At 31.9% G+C, this 20,348-nt stretch overlaps 1 protein-coding gene across 5 annotated transcripts in view; it reads right to left on the bottom strand.

Moving 5' to 3' along the window:
- The window catches only part of LOC123695296 (G protein-activated inward rectifier potassium channel 3), a 29,535-nt gene that overhangs the window by 7,508 nt on the left and 1,679 nt on the right, over positions 1–20,348 (bottom strand). For 3 of the 5 annotated variants that reach the window (XM_045641092.1, XM_045641090.1, XM_045641091.1), the window contains exon 2: positions 8,129–8,654. In XM_045641092.1, the coding sequence (XP_045497048.1) occupies positions 8,129–8,496 (368 nt within the window). In that variant the 5' untranslated portion in view covers positions 8,497–8,654. Of the gene's footprint in view, positions 1–979; positions 1,482–8,128; positions 8,655–20,348 lie in introns of those variants that run through there. The other 2 variants (XM_045641094.1, XM_045641093.1) reach the window with 2 other exon arrangements.

The following is a 20,348-nucleotide window of genomic DNA, read 5'->3' as shown; positions in this document are numbered from 1 at the left end:
ATACATCTTAGATTCTAAGGCGCGAGTATGTATAACAGTACATAATATTATGTATTTCTGTTTTGTGAACTTTTAATTGTAAATCTGTTCAGTTCACGTTACAATTACACTATAATATGTAGGTACCCTTAATTACTAAATACTATTAATAAATAATTAATCATAGAAGACAGAAGCCTATTCACCCTAGACTGGTATTAAATACGCAAAGGTATGTCAACTATTCCCTCAAAGCTTTTTGATGACAAAACTAAAAAGGCATTTTACTTATAAGAACAAGTATTGGGTCATATTTTTTCATAAAGGTTTAATGTTGAAAGGTTCAAATGAATGAAATAACTTTACATTGACGTTTTCTAATGTTATTTTTTTTTTTACTTTAATTACTGGTGTGATGGTGTCGTGAGAGTATATTCAACATAAAAAGTATCAACTTGACTGATTGCAATGATAATTGTAAATATAGTTGGAGTGTAGGTTTCTAACTCTGTAAGATGAAACAGGTATTTAATTGAAAACTTCCAGACGCGGGGCGTGGTTCGGAATGCAAAATCCATTTATTACTTAAATACCTACCTTTAATCCATACTAATATTATAAATGCGAAAGTAACTCTGTCTGTCTGTCTGTCTGTTACTCAATCACGCCTAAACTACTGAACCAATTTGCATGAAATTTGGTATGGAGATATTTTGATACCCGAGAAAGGACATAGGCTACCTTTTATTGCGAAATATGTACTACGAGCGAAGCCGGACCACTAGTAGAATATAATGTGAAAATAGGTTTAAAGAATCATTTATTCTCATTTAAAGACTTAAATCTAATTACATGAGAATAACATAACAAAGTAAATAAATAATGAAACAGTCAGAAAATTACGATTGGTATAGTCTCCAAACTATGTAGGTCTCTGTCCAGAGCTTTGTGTGCGAAATATTGTTTTCTCACTAGTTGGAACACAATAGGTATTACTTACTTTTTTAATTCTTCTTGCCAAGCTGATTCTGAAGAATTGATAGGTTTACCAGTCATAAGAAACATAGATACTTGGCTTATACATCGCTTAAGTCCCGACATTCTACTAAACATGAAATCACTCAAAGTCCACAACGGTTTTTATCTTACCAATTAGAAAACTTAACAATAATCTGTCTATACAAAATATAAATGTCTTTCTTATAGTTAGATGTCTTTCTCACAAAAAGTTCTCACAAACAGTATCGTTCTGGAATTCAATCACCTAAAGTTACAGAATTGTCTCCGCTCTGTCTTTTAATAGCACATTTATTAGGAATTCACTAAAAACTTCCTTGATATCGAACAATAATACCACAAACTTTCGTAAGACCGAGATCATCTTGATAGAGCGCACTTATGAGGTCGAAATGAAAAATGACGTCTTGGGAAAAGGCATCCGTGAGTTTTCCACTAGACCTGATTGTAAAGAGAATTGATCCAATACTGAAACGGTCGGATGTTTAATGAAACAGATGGGAAGACGTTCACAAACAAACACTATACAGGCGTCCCGTGCCAACGTTGCCAGTGGCGCCGCGACGCGTCGTAACGTCGCGTCGCCTCATCTATTTTTTGAGTAAAATACACTTCTCTATAATATATTAAAGAATCACCTTTGAAAGCTTAATTTACGAACGATTGGATAAATATTTTGACGTCGGAAAACAGCAATACGAGTTCAAACACCTGGACTCTGGGGATCACATGCAGTACGCATGAGTAAGTTTAATCAAAGAAACGTATTTTTATTACGGTCGAAAAATATAAAGTCCATTACACGGATGACGCAAAACTTTAGCGTGTAATGCATTTAGTCATTAATCGTATCAAATGCGATTTAAATCTGAGTATCTATTAAAATAACTTCTCTTGGTTTAGCATATTTTCCAAAAATAACTATTTAATTACTTGTTTTACCTCTATATTTCCTAGAAACTTCTTTTTATACCGAGTCAATAAACCAGGTAAGTCAGTGAATCATTTCATGTATAAATAGGTACTTTTGAGGCAATACGTTGTTTGATTCGAATCGGACGGTAGGCTTTATCTGTGCTACCTCTCTAAGGAACTCTCGTAAATAAGGCACCTTTACTATTTACTGTGGAAAAAGATAATAACTGATAGTATATTTTCTTACTCATTACTATCCCATTTATGATTTTACTTGCTACTTATATTTATTCCTAAGTAATGGATGAAACCGTTCACAATAATGAATTTATTCGACTAAGGTTTTGTGGTAGAGCTCTTATCTCCACCAATTTTTCTTGAATAAGAATTGTGTTAAATAAAGGAAACAAGTTTTCATTACATACGTTTTCCATAATTTACTTTATTTCCTACGACAAAGCTTATATTCATTTAAACGATTACTGAAATATAAAAGGAAACATCTTGCATCACATCTCTACGTAGGGGAAAAAACATTTTTGGTAACCGACTTAAGTGTATGTATAACTATGTCTATGTATACTGATCCATTCCAAAAATATACCAGTCACTATATTATGAGTCATCGTAAGATATACGGAACAGCCTGCTGAATTAATAATAATCGATTCGTTTCTGATGACGTAGTTTACGTATAATGAGAAAGGTTTTTACGTTGAAACCGTAAGGAATATAATGGAAGGAATGAGGTATTGTTCTGATTATAGATGTGATTTAAACAGTAACTATTACAGCTTCTTAAAAACGACATTCCGAGGTCTATGTTTGTTAAACTAAAGATTTATCTTTGAAGTCATGATGACTCTACGTGTAGCGACTAGTGAACTTCGTTCTCATGAAACCGTTGCCAAATTGTATTAATTCAGCGGCATGACAAAAATATCTACGTATCTTTAAATAATATTATAGTATCAACGTGGACGTCTTTCAGGCTTCCGTAATATGAAACATATAGGTTACATAAATTTGGCTACTCAATACTAGATGGCTCTGATTTCAATTTCTTGAACATTAATTGAAGCCAGTTTTATCATGAAAACAATTTAGCCACGCATTCAATTATTATTGAATAGTATATTCAATACCTCATTCTAATAAGATTTCATTTAATGATTCTGTTTAACAGTCCATAGTTCAAGGAGAATTACTCATAAATATTATCAAACGATAGTTTTAGGTACATAAGTAGGTAGTTAGATAAGTATAGGTACATTTTTGCATTATACAGAATTATGATTACTTTGAATTTTCTTAGAAGTAAGGTTAGTTTTTTTTTTATAAAACAAGTAAGTACCTACTATTATTATCATAATAATCGTAAGATCATTAAGTCAGCATTTTTGATGACTATTATGATATTCAGTACCTATTTAAGTACAAGATGCCGACTATAAGGTTTAACCGTTTCAATACTTGGAAACTTATACCTTTTTGTTAAATATTAATCATTAGCAATGGCTGACATTTACCAGGCGATAAACAGCTGTATTTAATTTAAAAATATTCAGTCGCTGTCATTAGAATGCCCGTTCATCCAATGACGCATTCAATTTTTTACCTTACTAAAGACGTTTCACATATTTATGGGATTTTCCCTTTTCAAGATTCCAATATTCTTAGAATTGGGTTACTAAAATTTGGTTTTTAATTTATTTCATCTGCTTTGGAATGTATGAACTATGAACATTATCTAACCACTAAAAGTAGACACTTACGATAGATAAGTACCTACTGTGTACTATGAAAACACTTCATTATAAGGAAATATTTTTTTAACGTAAACATAAAAAAAAAATATAAAATAAGTTGGTCCTTCCGTATACAATTTGTAATTAATTAGCCATAAAGTATTCTACATACTAAAAAAACAGAGCTCATATTCTATAAATAACATTTTTAAACTAATTTCAATTGGATAGTTGAAGGAAAAACTTTAGCTGCGTTGATCATTTTTTGCTATGGGAAAATCTTATGGTAACTCGAACTCGAATGTTTATGTTATGAAATAGAAATTATCAGTTTTCACTTCTATCGGCACTCACCGTGATTGTCAATAGTTCAATTAAATATCAATTCTTGCTTTTATTTAACGTCAATGTTATAAAAATATGCTATCTAGAAAAAGTCACGTTTAATGATAATTAATGTTTTAGACATATACGTATTTTATTTAACATTAATATTGTAACTATGACACGTTATCAACTCTTCAATCCGGCAAACCGTAAATTTTTAAAGGGCTATGATGTAATTAGCACACGTATTACTTATACATAAGGTCCGTGACCATGAATCAACCTTACATAATAATTATTCTCAACCGGTTTGGTGCTATGAACTCAACAGATAAAATAATTCACATTGATAAAAAGCTATTGTTAATAGATTTATATTCGGCCACCCACAGGACGGACGTATTTAAATATTTTTCACGTGAATTCATTATTTCAATATGCGAGCGATTGGCACTTTAAATTTAGGTGTGGCTCGCATTTTCTGCAGATTAATGTAATTTACATTTTTCCTAAAATTATAAAAATGTCATATAGTATAAATAATAGGTGCGTGCTAGGTGCTAGGTATATACTTTTATATTATATACGGGCAAAACTAAATACATTTGCTTTAGCAAAACCTCTTCTACGCAGCCAAAAGGGAATATCAATGTCAAATTACATATCTTTCCATGTAACCGGTACAACAAAACTAGCGTATGCTCTTGCCCAATACTGAATAGGACCGACAAGATGAAATACCTGGGTATCTGGGTCGATGAGAAACTAAACTGGAAAGAACAAATTATTAGCACATCGAGCAGGCTCAGACAACTTATAGTTATTTTTAAAACCCTAAGAGACATTGCAAACCAAGAGTTAATTATTCGAACATACAAAGCACTGGGTGAATGTGTGATCTCATACTGTATTGTTAACTGGGGTGGAGCTGCTAAAACTTATATGATACATGTAGAACGCGCGCTTAGAGCTCTACTCAAAGTCTCGCTCAAATTACCGTTCCAATTTCCAACCTCGATGCTATTCAAGAGGGCTAATCTCTTAAGTGTTCGTAAGATTTTTGTACTTCAATTAATTAAACGGTTTCACCGCCTAGAGGTACCGAAAAATAATAATCCCTTGAATACTAAAAGAAACTATAGTGTACCTGTACCTTACACTAAGACTCGCTTTGCACAAAGGCAGTCTTATTACCTAGCACCCATCCTCTATAATCGTTTCAGTTTATATATTAAAAATGCTTTTGCTCTCACTAATTATAAAATGATACAAAAGCTAAAAGAATGGCTTTTACCACTCGATTATTAAACAAACATCAAATATATAATAAAGGAAAAAAATTAATTTTCTTTAATTTTATTGACTTACTTATAATAATTAATTTAAAATGTGATTTTTTTTTCTTACTGTCTCTATAAACTTTATTTTATTTGTTAAAAACGACATTGGAATGTATTGAAAATATAATAAACCTCATAATGAACTCTCACATTATTCACACATACATACGCACATACAAACACACACACACACACACACACACACCCACACCCTACCTACACTACGTCTTCAAAATACACATACAAATTAAAAAAATATAAAAATATCAATCTTTTCGTAAATATAAATAGTTTTTTTTGTTATTTTTGCCCTAATCAGTTGCATTTTATGTGTTACATAAAAAATATTGAAATTAATTCAAATCCGAACATATCATTTTAAATAAAACATAGCGCTTAAGCCAAGTAACCAGTAACCAGTATGTAAATGAAGTTAGGCTACCAATAATTCTATATGACCTATGCACTATGCAGTCACCTAGAGCGTGTATCTATCTAACTACAAAATCTTATTGATATTCACTTAGTTAAATAAATATTTATTATCCCAAATATCAGCATCATAAAAGGCACCTTGAATGTTTTTACTTGCACATCATGAAAATAATAGTTACAAGGAAATTTTCCAATTCACAGTATAAAAATCAATTTGTTACGCATAGAAATACATAAAGCGTATCTAATAACATTTACAAGGCTAAAACAATGTCTGAGTAATTCGGTAAATTGGAAAAGCACCACGTGAATGTCTATTTTTTTCTAAAACATTCGTAAAACAGTTGTTTTTAGTGCAATTATTCATCTGAAATTTCTAAAAACGGTGTCATCTATTATTTATCTATATGTATAGAACTAGTAGTTACATTTTAGGTAGGTAACATTGAAATGGATTATAATAAAAAACGCTGCTTTTAACTACATGAATTTTAAGAAATGAAGGGCACTTTCAGTTATCTTTCAAATAAAATGAAAATGTTATCCTAATTAATGATTTTATAAATTTATAAATGTTATCCAACAAATGTGTAAATTGTAGAGCTAATTATTATTTTAAACTTTTGGTTTTATCCCGATTAATTGCAATACTTAATTAATTATATATTGAGACTTGAAGCCAAGATTGAATTTGATTGTCAAGATTCAATAGACACCCAAAAATAAAAATTGTGTTGTCACGTGGCAAAACGTCTACTTTTTTTATTGGTTTTTTGTTAAGTTACTTGATAATGTTTTCTTTTTTACTGATACCAAAGATGGCATCTTCGCAAATTATGTGAAAGGTATATATTTTACAGAAATGCACACATGAACAGTTTACCTAACGGTTTTATCGAACGTAAAACCACAACAGTTATTGTTTAAATGTTCAAATCTAAAAGCATCTTTTTGATTTTCCGCATAAAGACGGTTTTTGAATCAAAAGTTAAAAAACGTTCGTTGCATGGGTACATTATTAATACGTCCCTGGTGATAAGGTACGTCAGGAAACGGGGCGAACCTCAATTGCATGCATTGCAAATGTTCGAGTTATAGCGGCACGTGATATAACCACATACGTTAATATCATATTGTTTAGTGGAGGAAGTGAGCGGCCTCGCGACGTTCTTGGTAGAGACGCAGACAGAATTTGAACTGCTTATTAAAAAATTCGCACATGCTCCACGCTTTCTGTGAGTGGAGCCAATATTTGCAGATTTCTCCGCATTAACACGTGAAAGTTCCGTTGATTTTGGTTATCTTCACTAATGGGCTTCGCAGCAATACAGCTATTATTTATGAAATCCATCCTGCGTAATCCAATATATCTTGAAAATTATAACGGTTTCAACTGTGTGGTATCATCTAGCGCTTCCAGTCTTATATGTATCCGTAGACAAACAATTCTGACACACATCCAAAAATAACAACGGACAGTTAACGTTCGCTTGCCAATATTTTAGATGAAATCACTGAATTATAAGCTCGTTTCACATAAGATCCTTATATTAGAACCTTATCGAACTTCCTCTAAAACAACATTGAGCTCATGCAGATTTCTTTTATGACATTTTACGAGTATATTTAATATGTAAAGACGAACCGGAAAAATGCAATAAATTAACCCTGAGTGCAGATTGAAAGGCTGCATACGCGTGATTTCATTGCCAGAGTAGCATTGTTTTGGTGGCGTCTACAGCGGCGACAGGTTTCCTGTTGATCATTACCTGCAGCTAAAAAGGAGGACATCCGTTTCCTCCGGCATCATTTACATATACCTAGAAAGTCGACTGGTATTCGCACTAGACGTTCTACAGACGGAAGAACCTAATATGTTACGAGCGAAGTTATCGATGTTGCTAAAATATCAAGTTTATTGCGAATGAAACCTAATAGGACCCTTATTAGCACGAACAGTTAACCTAGATGTAGTTATAGCTTATAATTTAAAGTGCTTGGTCGATAAGTTAGCAATAAACCATGGCGACCGCATTGAAGCCATGCGGGCGCCATTGCTCTTGACCCTTATATCTCTTTAAATGAGAATTCTTAAATGATATTGTGAAGCACGCGTTGGCACTCGTGAAGGATTTTCAGACTTGTTTTGTATGCCAACGCTAATTATTAAAATTATGTATATAATATTCATTTTATGATTATATCTACCTATATGCTGATTTTATCAAACTTTGATCATTAAGTAACGTCAGTATATTATCTAGATATTTATAATTACTATAAATGATTCTGTATATTATGGTGTAGAATTGTAGATGATTCCACAGTAAAAATGATTGTATTTAGCAAAAAGGATAATTTACTTACTTAAGAAGAAGGTTTAGGGCACTCTCGTTTCTAGTAGTGGGTACATCCTTGACACTGGAAGGTTCGCTGCGAACGCCGCGGAGGGACAGGCGGAGCTGCCGCGGGAAGGTGCTGAGGAGGCCGCTGCTGTTCCGGCGCTGGTTGAGGCTCTTGGAGCGCGTCAGCTTGTTGGACTCGACGTCCAGGCGCGGCGGGGACGCGTCCCCGGCGCTCGGGGCCATCGTCCCGTTCGACGCGTTCGTCGTTATTATCGTAGGGACAGCAGCGTTCACATCACCCAACAGTTTCTCCCACGGCGATTCACCGTCCTCCTCAGATATCGTCTCGAAACTCCTCGGGCCGACGGACGACGTCGTTTTATCGGACATATTGAAGAATTGAATGGACAAAAGATTCAGAAACGGAACGTAGCAAAACAGACAACCGCACCACTTGGTCACTTCGGATTTTTAGTTTCTTGACAACACTTCACTCTTATCATAATATCCATTTGTAAATCATAATGTTTGGGGTAAAAATGTTGACACTGAAACAAAAGAAAGAACATGTTAGATTTAATGTTCATTAGAATCAGGAATTTGTACAGTATGAATGATATGAAAATGTAATTTATGATTTTCCTTTTCATAATAATTATTTATACCTAATGGTAACTAGGCACATGTTCGATAAAATTTTACTTCGCATTCCTTAATATTATTTAAACTCAAATCTAATTAACTTAAACCAATCACATAGATAGGTATTTCTTAGGAAACACACCGGTAAATCTATCGAAAGTGCCTTTCTAATGTATTCTCTTTGCTCATTACATACGGAAAACGGCACTTTGAATTCACTAATTAAATCTACAAATTTCGCAATACAGAGATTATAATCGTTGAAAATGAAGTTTTCGTTTTATTAACTCTTACAATAATTGCATCTTTGTGCAATCCGTCTGATTTTTATCAAAATTGTTTTAGCAAGGAAAGTCTGTTGTTCTTAAATATCATTTTATATAGCGATAGGTAATTGGATCAAGACAGACGTCTCAAAAATATATTTCAGCTATAGCATTGTTATATTGCTTGCTTTATTTACCACGGTAGTGAGCAATTATTTAAGATAAACAAAATGATGTAGAGGAAGCGTTTAAATAGTCGTTTAGTTATGACTTTGTATATTTTATTACCTTATTTTAAAATACAGTTAGCAAATGCTTAATGACTCATAAGTGGCTAGTTATTGAGACATACATTAGGCAAAGGTATAAAACCTGTCCTTAAATAAGTTTAATGTCAAATCTAATACGATACGTGAAATGCATCGTTAATATTTATTTTATTAATGTTTGTTCCAGGATATAAATAACTGAAAACTCCTTAATCGTGCACAAAAAAGGCGGTAGTTTGCTTTCGCAAGATTTTCGCATATGAAAAATGTATGTCAAGACGGCACGTGTAAACTATAAAGATACTGTACCTTGTCTGAAATTATGATTACATTCACAATAATTGCATAGAACACGTGACTCCTAGAACAGTTAATATTGCACAATATAAATTACATAATTACATTCTATAATGATACCCAGAACTGAAACTTGCCATAAATATCTGAAGCGCATAGTGACAAGAGATAAATTCGTGAGCAATGGTATAACAGCTCACCCAAATATTTTCTAGTAAGTCATTTAATTATTGAATCCTATTTCAAAATTAATAACATTGTTTATTGATTCAAATAATTTTTTGAATAAGCTGTTATTACGGAATATTAAATGAACAACATCCTTAATAACTCGGGTAATTTTCTAAACAACAAGGAAAATATTAGAGTAGAGCAGATAGGGAAATATTGTAATTGGAATTCATTATTATATATTATAATCCATACTAATATTATAAATGCGAAAGTAACTCTGTCTGTCTGTCTGTTACTCAATCAAGCCTTAACTACTGAACCAATTTGCGAGAAATTTGGTATAGAGATATATACCCGAAAAAGGACATAGGATAGGTTTTATCCCGGAAATCCCACGGGAACGGGAACTATGCGGGTTTTTCTTTGACTGCGCGGGCGATGCCGCGGGTGGAAAGCTAGTTTATAATAATATATGAAAGCTTATTTATACAAACTGATTTTATTCCATATGAAGTCGATAATTTGCCTCTTGTTCGCTCGTACTCTATATTTTAGTAGCGGCTTGTATCTGCCAACTGTCCCGTTCATAAATATGGGTCAATGCTCAGTTAATATGTTCGAATTTAATTTCAGATACGAAATTGATGTTTCAATGTCTAATATTTTTGTAGTTATCTTAGCGATTGACCGGCGAAGTTTCAAGTTACAAAAAAATAACAGCAACTAGGTAGGTATAATACGTTACTGACGTTACTAGGCATGATTTCTTCATATTAATTGTTTCGTTTTTTCTTTATACCTACATAATCGAAAGGTAAGTATACAATATACAACTTTTTGCAAGAGTATTCAAAAAATGTATTCCGTATAGGAAACTAGCCATTTTAAAATCAAATTAGGCTCAATTTTGATCCAATCAGTGACTCTGTACTCTATATGCAGTAATTAGGAGCTAATTGGCAATTTCAAATAACAATTCTTCAACTGAGCACAAAAGTTAGATAAACCTATTCGTATCGTGCCTTTTTGTGGGATTATTACTACCCAGCCAGCAAAGAAGAACTCTACCCATTCGCTAATATACAAGCAACAATCTAGAGTGCGTATAAAAAGGGAATCACTTTTTGCAACAACCAAGGCTATTTGGGAATAGTTAAAAAGAACTTGTGTCGATAGTACGATATTTTTTATATTCAATTTAACAATGATTCGGCGTCCAACCAAGTCGATAACCTCATAAATGGCTTTGCGTAGTGTGTACGTTTACACTCCAAATCTACTTCATTTTCTCAAATATATTTGTTCTTCTGTATGTTAATAACAAACAAAGATACATAAAGAAAACATACAAACAACGTTTTTTTTATCGCCAGGCAATCTATTAACCAGTCTTAACTCTTTATTAGTATTTGTTATTCTATAATTTATAACGATTATCAACATTTTTGCTTCCATGGAAAAAATAAGCGCCACGGTGGCGGGTTGATAATTATTATTTAGAACAACGTAAGTAGGCTTCTATTCGTGTCTAGTCGGCGCCAGAAACAATGCTGTTTAATATTATGCTGCATTTGCAGGCATTTCGTTGCAGTAAACAAGCAGGGAACTCGAGGTCGACGGGTAAAACGGTGATTGGAGTCCACGTAAATTCCAATTTGCTAACATTGATCGAATAAATACTGCTATGATATAATGCGCGTATGACGGAAATATTTGTTTTGATTGCTCAATCATACCAAAGGGCAAATAATATTTAATAGACGACAGGCTCCGTTTCCCTCGTCTTATTTATTTTAACTTTAATTGAAACGAATATCAAAGTTATTCGTAATTTGAATATTCGATGAATATTGAATATTCAAATGATTAATTTTAGAATATTCGATGAATAGAGTAAATTACAATAAATATATTTTAAATAATGCAATTACAATAATAATAAAATTACGACCGGTTCAATACATCATCGTCTGGTAGTTAAAACTATTGATGAGTATTCGTAAATCATAAATTTCAAACCAAACAAAGTTGTAACTTCTACTGTGTGATTTATGGTAAGTAATCAAGTGGCTATATATTTTAAATTATATACAATGAGAGGCCCTAAAAACATGTTTTTGAAGAATAGAAAGATTGTTTTGATATAATATTATCACAATAAATATCGAAGTAAACAAAAATATGTAATAAACCATAAGATAATCCTATCTATAAAAGTATCAGATATTTATCTCAAATCGCAATATGAAGTGGCTAAAGCAATCGGTTAACGAGTGGATACAATTCCTGAAAATAACCCACGATAACGTAAATAATAACAAAATGCAATATTGCGTCGTTAGAACGATATCTATTTGATAAAAATTAAAGATTGGAAACCAACGTGGGTGCAGTGTGTGCACTGAGGACACAAATGTATGTTTTTATTCAGGAAAATATTTAAAAGGGTTGTAGGTCGACCAAAGGTCCTTTAAGCATGAATCAATAGAATATCCAGTTTAAAATATTCGATACATTTTATCCGTGTTTACTAAGTTGCGTTTTAACTATATCCTTTGATAATATGAGGATGTAATTATCTATTATTATTGCATTAACATAGCTATCAGTCTGTGAAATCCACACTCATGTGGACTTCATCGTGCGCACCAAACAATATGATTTATTTAAACAAGCTATTCTTGAAACCACTTGATTTTATCAGAAGCACCTAATTAATGCTGTTATTAAATTACTTATTGCACATTTAATGACGTTTCCGAGTAATCTACAATACCATTACACTTATTTAATGTTATATGCTACATAATTTTTATCAACCGCCATTATGCGGTCAATACTTTATAACAGAATCGATAAAGTTTTATAATTGTTACATTTTACACGTGCAATAACTTCCCTTTGTTTATAAAAGTCTCACGTGGTGGCAAATTGTATTAACACTAATAATAACTTTACCCGCCATTGATACGTGCGGTCAACGACATTTGTTTCGTACCAAATCATTTTCAAATTCTATATCTAATAAAGGTTTCCATTATAAACGAGCACAAAAAACTTTGCATTTGGCACACAAACACTTATAACGGAGTCTCTTACGTGCTCTTATTTGGGCGTTTGATTCAACATTCGAATGTTAAGATCTAGTTGACAATGTTATTGGTAAAGTCGAAAGAATGGGTAGGTACGTGATGAAGATTAAAATTGCTGTTTATTGGCAAAATTGCCTTATTATCTATATAATCTCCATCAAAATCATTTAGATCTATATCGAGGTTTGGAGATAATCATTCTAGATCTAGGTAATGAGGAAGGTTACATTTACTTTTATATAGTTTTACCGCACCTACATCGATAAAAAACGGATGGAGTTGGAAAAGTATATGAATAAATGGAGACGAAAAAATTTATCAATGTGAGCTAAATTAAGAACTTATTGTAGTACGTTATAAATAAAATTAGTTGACATTCTAACCGAATTCAGAGCTTCCGGGGCGAACATGCGGAATAATTTCATAAAGGAACCAGTACATTGGCCCATCGTTCATTCACCGCTGCTTCAAGATAAATAATCATGACAAAGTGAACACAAACCAGTCTTTTTGGAAAAGATATTCAGTATTATCAGAAACATCAACATTTGTGAAAGCAGTTGATTCAACTATACTCACAAGTCACAACTGAAGACATTATTTTTAAGTTGTAAACTGCAGCGTAAATTTCTTAACCTTTGGATGGATCTCAAGGTATTTACTTTTTCGTGCGTCTCGTTCAAGGAACCTCACAGAATTTTCACGATTCGATGCCAATGTTGCGAGAGCCTGATGTCATGATCGTTTCTTGGAATTAGAAGTTAATATCACGAAGTAAAACTTATTTATGGTCGTAAATAATAAAAATGGAAATGTGGTTGATACAAACAATATAATTCAACGAAATATACAAAAGCAACAGAATTTTATGCAATGGCGCAATTATTTTGTATGATGTCATTGCTTACTTACTACGTGGTTTCTTATAGTCCATTCAAAATAAATGAAATAAAGTAAACATGAAGTGGATAAACACTCTTGAATTATAACTGCACATTTGTTATCAAAATTTATTGTTTTATTGATGTTTCAGTTATTTGTATTGCCATATTTTATGCAGGAATACAAGCAATTATATACGCTACGTTTAATATTACAAGATGAAAAATAACAACAGGCATACAATGTATGTTATTCAACGATTAATTTATATCTGCCAGTAGGTACACGCGACACGCTGAAGTTATCCATTCCAAGCATAGTACTAGGTTAAGTATAATGTTAAGTATAATTTGCAAACCTAAATTGTGTTTCCATAAAAATTGTGAAATAAGTCTGCAAAATCCTTACAAATCTCTTTCCTTAAAAATCGTTTTAAAACCTCTTTCACGGTAATATCAACGCGTAAGCTGAAAAAGTTTCCCATTGATAAGCTTGGTAGTGTGTCAACTATCCACGTTGGTGTAAGGTTTCTTTGCCAATGATTAAATTGTACATTTCCATGCTGTGTTGCTAGGTGAATGGTCTTTACATTCAATTTACTTCATTACATGATAACATTATAAATACGAAGGAAATGTAGAGTCTGCTAAACAAGTGAAATGAGTACAATGAATTAAAATGACCTGAATGGCGTCGTCTTCTTAATCTTAGAAATTAGAAATACAATGAGGCCTGGAAATTTTAAAATAAATGATGTACTACAGAAAATGAGAACAAACTTTACGTTTGATATCTAGGTTTATAATGAAAAGTATCGCTATTTACACTAATTCTTATAAATAAAAGAATATTTTATGAATGTATCATTACAGACACTGAAAATATCGTTGGCCAATAATATTTTCATAACCCGGTTATAATACCGGGATTTTGCTTGGTAATTATATACGGCCCAGTTACACTCAATTCAGCAGGGAACAAATCCAACGCCTTAGGGGCTACAGAGTCATAATAAATTCCGTTACATTTTATTTTCATACATGTACCTATAGTTTCCTAAGAGTATCTATACTAATATTATAAAAAGGAAAGGTTTGTAATTATGTATGTATGTGTATGTATGGTTTTCACGCATAAACTACTGGACTGATTTTGATGAAATTATAAAAAATATAATAAACAGACAATATTTAGACCCTGAGAAAGAACATAGGCCTTTACCTTTTATTGCGAAATATGTACCAGGGCGAAGCCGAGGCGGACCGCTAGTAGTTTATATTCTTATCGATTTGAAAACATGAATGATATGTTGCGGAAATCATAAATAAATTAAACTGATATCGAAGTCAAAGTATTTCCATTACTCCTATATAAATAATTATGATTCGATAAGTTTGTGTAATTTCTTGAGAATAATAATTGTGTTAAATTCATTATTTATTAATTGCAAGATATTTATTTATGTCGTTGCAACACCGGTTAATTAATTCAGGTTGGGTCATGGAAATTGGTCTCTACAAACCATTTCAGTAATTATAATTATTGAAAAATATAAAATAAAATCACAACAAATCTGTAACAATATCAATACCATTTATTCAAACAATAACTCTGTGTGATAAAGGTTGAAAAATAATAAAACATGCACTTTCAAAATTATGATAAATTTTCTGATCTTTTTTATTAAGTACGACGTAAACTTAGAACACAAAAATGTTCGTGATTTAATATTTTTTTTATTATTATGTATTTATAATTATATTTCATTTATAATTTTCAAATTCTCTATCTACACTATAATTACACTACCTAGACATAAACAATATACGTAATTGTACTGAGTGTATCTGGCAATTTTTTTAACATCATAGCATTTATCTATTCGAGCTACTTAAGGGTTGAGATAACGATGGCCTTCATGAGTCGGTAATATTTGAATTTAGTATAACAGAGTTATAAGATATTTTAATGCCGTGAATTGCAAAATATTTTAAATCTTAACTTATAACCCTTATTGTATAATCTATAAGAAAATGCTTTGAACATGCAGCTTAGCCAACTCTATGTCAAAGTACCTATGAGGAAATGACTGAAAGGATTTCTAGCAAATATGTATATAAAATATTATGTGCTCAATGCTCAAACATACTTATTTAAAATGAATCATCAATAATTCCCCATTATTTGAGAATATTTTATGCATTAGAGTTACGGAAACCCAAATAATTAATATAATTTGACCGCCTCCTTGGTACAGTGGTTGACGCGTGAGCGTAGAACCGAGGGGTCCTGGGTTCGATTCCCGATGGAGACGAAGAAAAAAAAATTTCTCGGTCTGGCAGAACACAGTAGGCTGATCACCTACTTGTCCCTAAAGGAAGTGGATCAGTGAAACAGATGTATGCATAATGCATCTGCCCCTTACCCCACTAGGGGACACGGGACTTCAAAACGCAAATAATTGTTAACAACGAATAAAGAGATTGGAACACAAAAGAGAAAGTCATAATTTCAGTATTATGTAAGTAATAACAGTAAAAAGTATTAAAAAGTAAATGCTCAAGTTTCGCTTTTACCAAGTCTCAACTATTGTAGTTGATAAAAAATGTTTTTGATAATAGTTTTTACATATTATAGTGATATTATTTATACAATTTGTATATTCACCTCGGTAATTGGTATTTGTGAAATAATATTAAGTATAGAGAGGTAGAGCCGAAAAAGGTAATTAGTATTTTGCCGAAAGCAAGTGACAAAATGACCTTAATCATGGTGATTTATTGATTATATACTGCTCTAAGAAAATACACAATGGTAATGGTACATACAAGGTGTTCTTTTGTTATTTTTTCTCTACCTTGTGTAAAGTTCAAACTTCAAATATTAATTGACGTCAAGTTTTGTGAACAAAGTCATTCGAATATTCCAATACCTATAAATTTACATTACCATTTTTTTTTAAAGAATTGCCAGTTGAAAATTTTAAACATTTTTTTATTTGTACATGATATAGCGCAGCAAAACGAGATTTTAAATGTCATTTATTTCCACTCACAGCCAGTTATTATTTAATAATCATATTGATCGCCCGATGATTGACGTATTTGTGCAAAAAATAATCGTACACAATTAATGATAAACTTAACTCTGGTCTCAGTGATACAGTTATATACTTCGATGTGATTATCTATTTTTTGTAGGTGTGATAACACAAAATATTTGAGAAAAAAGCCATTGTCGAATGAAATCCAATTCCTAAAATGTAACTTTTGTTCTACCTCTAAATATAAGATAGTCCTATAGCTACTAAATCATTCCTATTTATTTCGTACTGAATTAAAAGTCTATTAATTAAGATTAACAAATATGTAGTCGTTTCACGACCGCACGATAAGAGCAACAAATTTTTTATCGTACGTTACCACAACGAGCACCACAAATTATGTGGGTATCATAAAATATTGTATTTAATACTTTATTTATATCGATGTAGAGTCTAAAATAGATTACTAATTTATTTAACATTGTAATAAAGTGTCAAACAATACCGTATTCGTATAGGAGGTAGCAACGTTGACAAGTGAGCATTTTAGTATAGTTGGTTCTTTGATATGCTGTTCCTCTTGCTATTTCGGTTACAGTCCGGGCTGTCTGGCTGGCCGCAGTGGTTGCGTTTAATAGTGCGCATCTTATCTGCACAGGAAAATATCCTTAATTTAAAGTCATTTTTTTACGCGTAATTTTTAATCTTTTGCCTTTAGATAGATCCATTAGACATACATTTTTTATTGCAAGACGTTTTTTTCGTTGTTAAATAGGTGCCAGACGCAATTTTTATTTCAAAATAATTAAAATATCATCGAAATAAGTGAAATTCCATCAACATGAGTCCCAGTGAAGGATAAGTAATCACTGTGTTACTTATACTATATATAATATTCATTTTACTATTTACAGTTTTTTTGCAACAATCTACCGTATCGCCTCCTTTTCCCAACGAACCTCAAATAGGACGGACGAATGTAAGCTTGATAAAAACCAAATATCATCAAGAAATTAAAGACTTTTTAACGGATTTTAAACGCGATTTATTCATTGTATTATTTTCTCAAGTCTTTAATTTCAAAATGTATAATGCTCGCGTAAAATCAAACACTAGAAAATACAAATATCATCAAATTCATATTTATACCCAAAAGTGTAATAAATATGAAACCATCTATTAAAAATATTAGTTTACTAATTATTCAATATAAGTATTAAAAAAGGATAATATAATATAAATAATAAAGTTATTACTTACCTTTTAAGCGGACTCATGTTGATGTAATTTCATTTATTTCGATGACATTTTAGTTATTTTGAAATAAAAATTGCGTCTGGCACCTATTTAACAACGAAAAAAACGTCTTGCAATAAAAAATGTATGTCTAATGGATCTATCTAAAGGCAAAAGATTAAAAATTACGCGTAAAAAAATGACTTTAAATTAAGGATATTTTCCTGTGCAGATAAGATGCGCACTAATAAACGCAACCACTGCGGCCAGCCAGACAGCCCGGACTCTAACCGAAATAGCAATAGAAACAGTATATCAAAAACCCAACTATACTAAAAATATGACTTTTTTTTAAACGTTGCTAGCTCCCGTACCATATACAGGCCAAATGACGCGATGGCTGTAACATTTTGCGCCATCACATTTTGTATTTATTTAACGACTGTATATAAAGATTTCCAATACATTTTTGTCTGCAATTAATATGATAATCACAGATGGACGTGCTTATGAAACAAATATTTATGGTACAAGAGAACAAATTTAATAGAGAGTTATTTATTAAGAAAGAAAGAAAGAAAACGTTTATGTACGTTGACTGATGTTTCAATTACAGATTTACTCGTAGAATTTAAGTTCCCTTCGTTTATTTAATGAATGTTTTATTAAATGTTGGGTAATATAAAGATGCCTATATGTTGAGAATTATGTAAAAATTGGAAGAATCGATATAAATCAAATCTTAGATGAATATTTATTACAAAATATTTTAATTAGAAAATTAGCATTAGAATGATAGAAACATGGTGGATTTATGATGGAACTTCTTTAATTATATATCATTGTTCAACACTAAAAATTGACAATTACGATATTATTTTGTATTGTAAATTTTTGTACCATTATATTGTATACTTTTGAATGAATGAATGAATGAATGAAAAATTCTTTATTGCACACAAAAATACAAGATAACAAAAAAGAATCATACAAGTTATAATATTATGTACAGAGGGCGGTCTTATCGCTGTAAGCGATTTCTGCCAGACAACCCGAAAAACCAAAAGGATTACATATTTTATGGTGGTGGTGCAATACATTTTGGATACATAGTATGCTTTAAAATTGAATAAAATTAATAATAAATAAATATGTCATAAATAATACATATGTAAATAAATAAATACATATTAAGTAATAACTAAAAACAAATATATATACATACATACACATATAAATACGTAAATAAATACATACATTCATATATATTACACAAATACACATACGAACTTAAAGAGGAACATCAACATACATATGGAACTACATATATAAATTATAGGCAAGGAATAAATTCAAATAAATAAAGTAGATATATTATAATATGTTACGAACCTGGTTGCGATAAATATTGCTTTAATGCATTCTTGAATACATTTATTGACTGAGCACGTCTTATCGATTCTGGAATAGAGTTCCAGAGGTTGATTGCAGACACAGTGAAGGAAGAATGGAAGAAATTGGATCTATGGGAAGGGATACTTAAGGTGAGTAGATTAGAGGAACGGAGAGTAAGGCTATTTTCACCCAGGAATTTGAAATTTTGTTTAAGGTAAAAAGGGGTTTTGGGATCAAATAGAATTTTGTACAATAAATGCAGAATATGAGCATTCCGGCGGACGCGGATGGGAGGCCACTTGAGCTTGGCTCGGAATTCGGACACATGGTCATATTTGCGCAGTCCAAATACGTAGCGTATACATACGTTTTGGAGTCGCTCAAGGGAGTCAAGTTGTTGTTCGGAGAGGTCAGGGTAGGAAATGTCAGCATAATCCAGGATAGGAAGGAGTAAAGTCTCAGCAAGCGTTACTCTTGTAGGAATGGGCAGAAAATTACGGATTCGACGAATGGAACCTACAGCGCCATACATTTTTTTCCGTAATGTCTCTATTTGCACATTCCAAGACAAGTTCTTATCAAGATGGAGCCCGAGATTTTTGACAGACTCGCTGAATGGAATGTGCGATCCACCAACAATAAGCTTTGGAAAGCTGTTCCAGTCTAGCTTGGCAGTCATTTTACGGCTACCAATTATGATAGCTTGAGTCTTAGACGGGTTAACAGTGAGACCGAAATTGTGGGACCAGGTAGAGATAGTGTCTAAATCAGCATTTGTTTGTTGTATAGCTTCTGAAATTCCCGAGATGGCTGTATGTGAGTAAATTTGCAAATCATCTGCATACATATGGTAGGGAGAAGTTAAATTTGAGGAAATTGAGTCAATAAATATTGAGAAAAGGATTGGTGACAACACGCTACCTTGAGTATACTTTTGAATATATTA

The sequence above is a fragment of the Colias croceus genome, chromosome 11 (genome assembly GCF_905220415.1).
Source record: "Colias croceus chromosome 11, ilColCroc2.1".
In the NCBI taxonomy this organism is placed as follows: Eukaryota; Metazoa; Arthropoda; class Insecta; order Lepidoptera; family Pieridae; genus Colias; species Colias croceus.
Note: the sequence above shows the minus strand (reverse complement) of the source record. Positions and strands in the feature narration are given on the sequence as shown.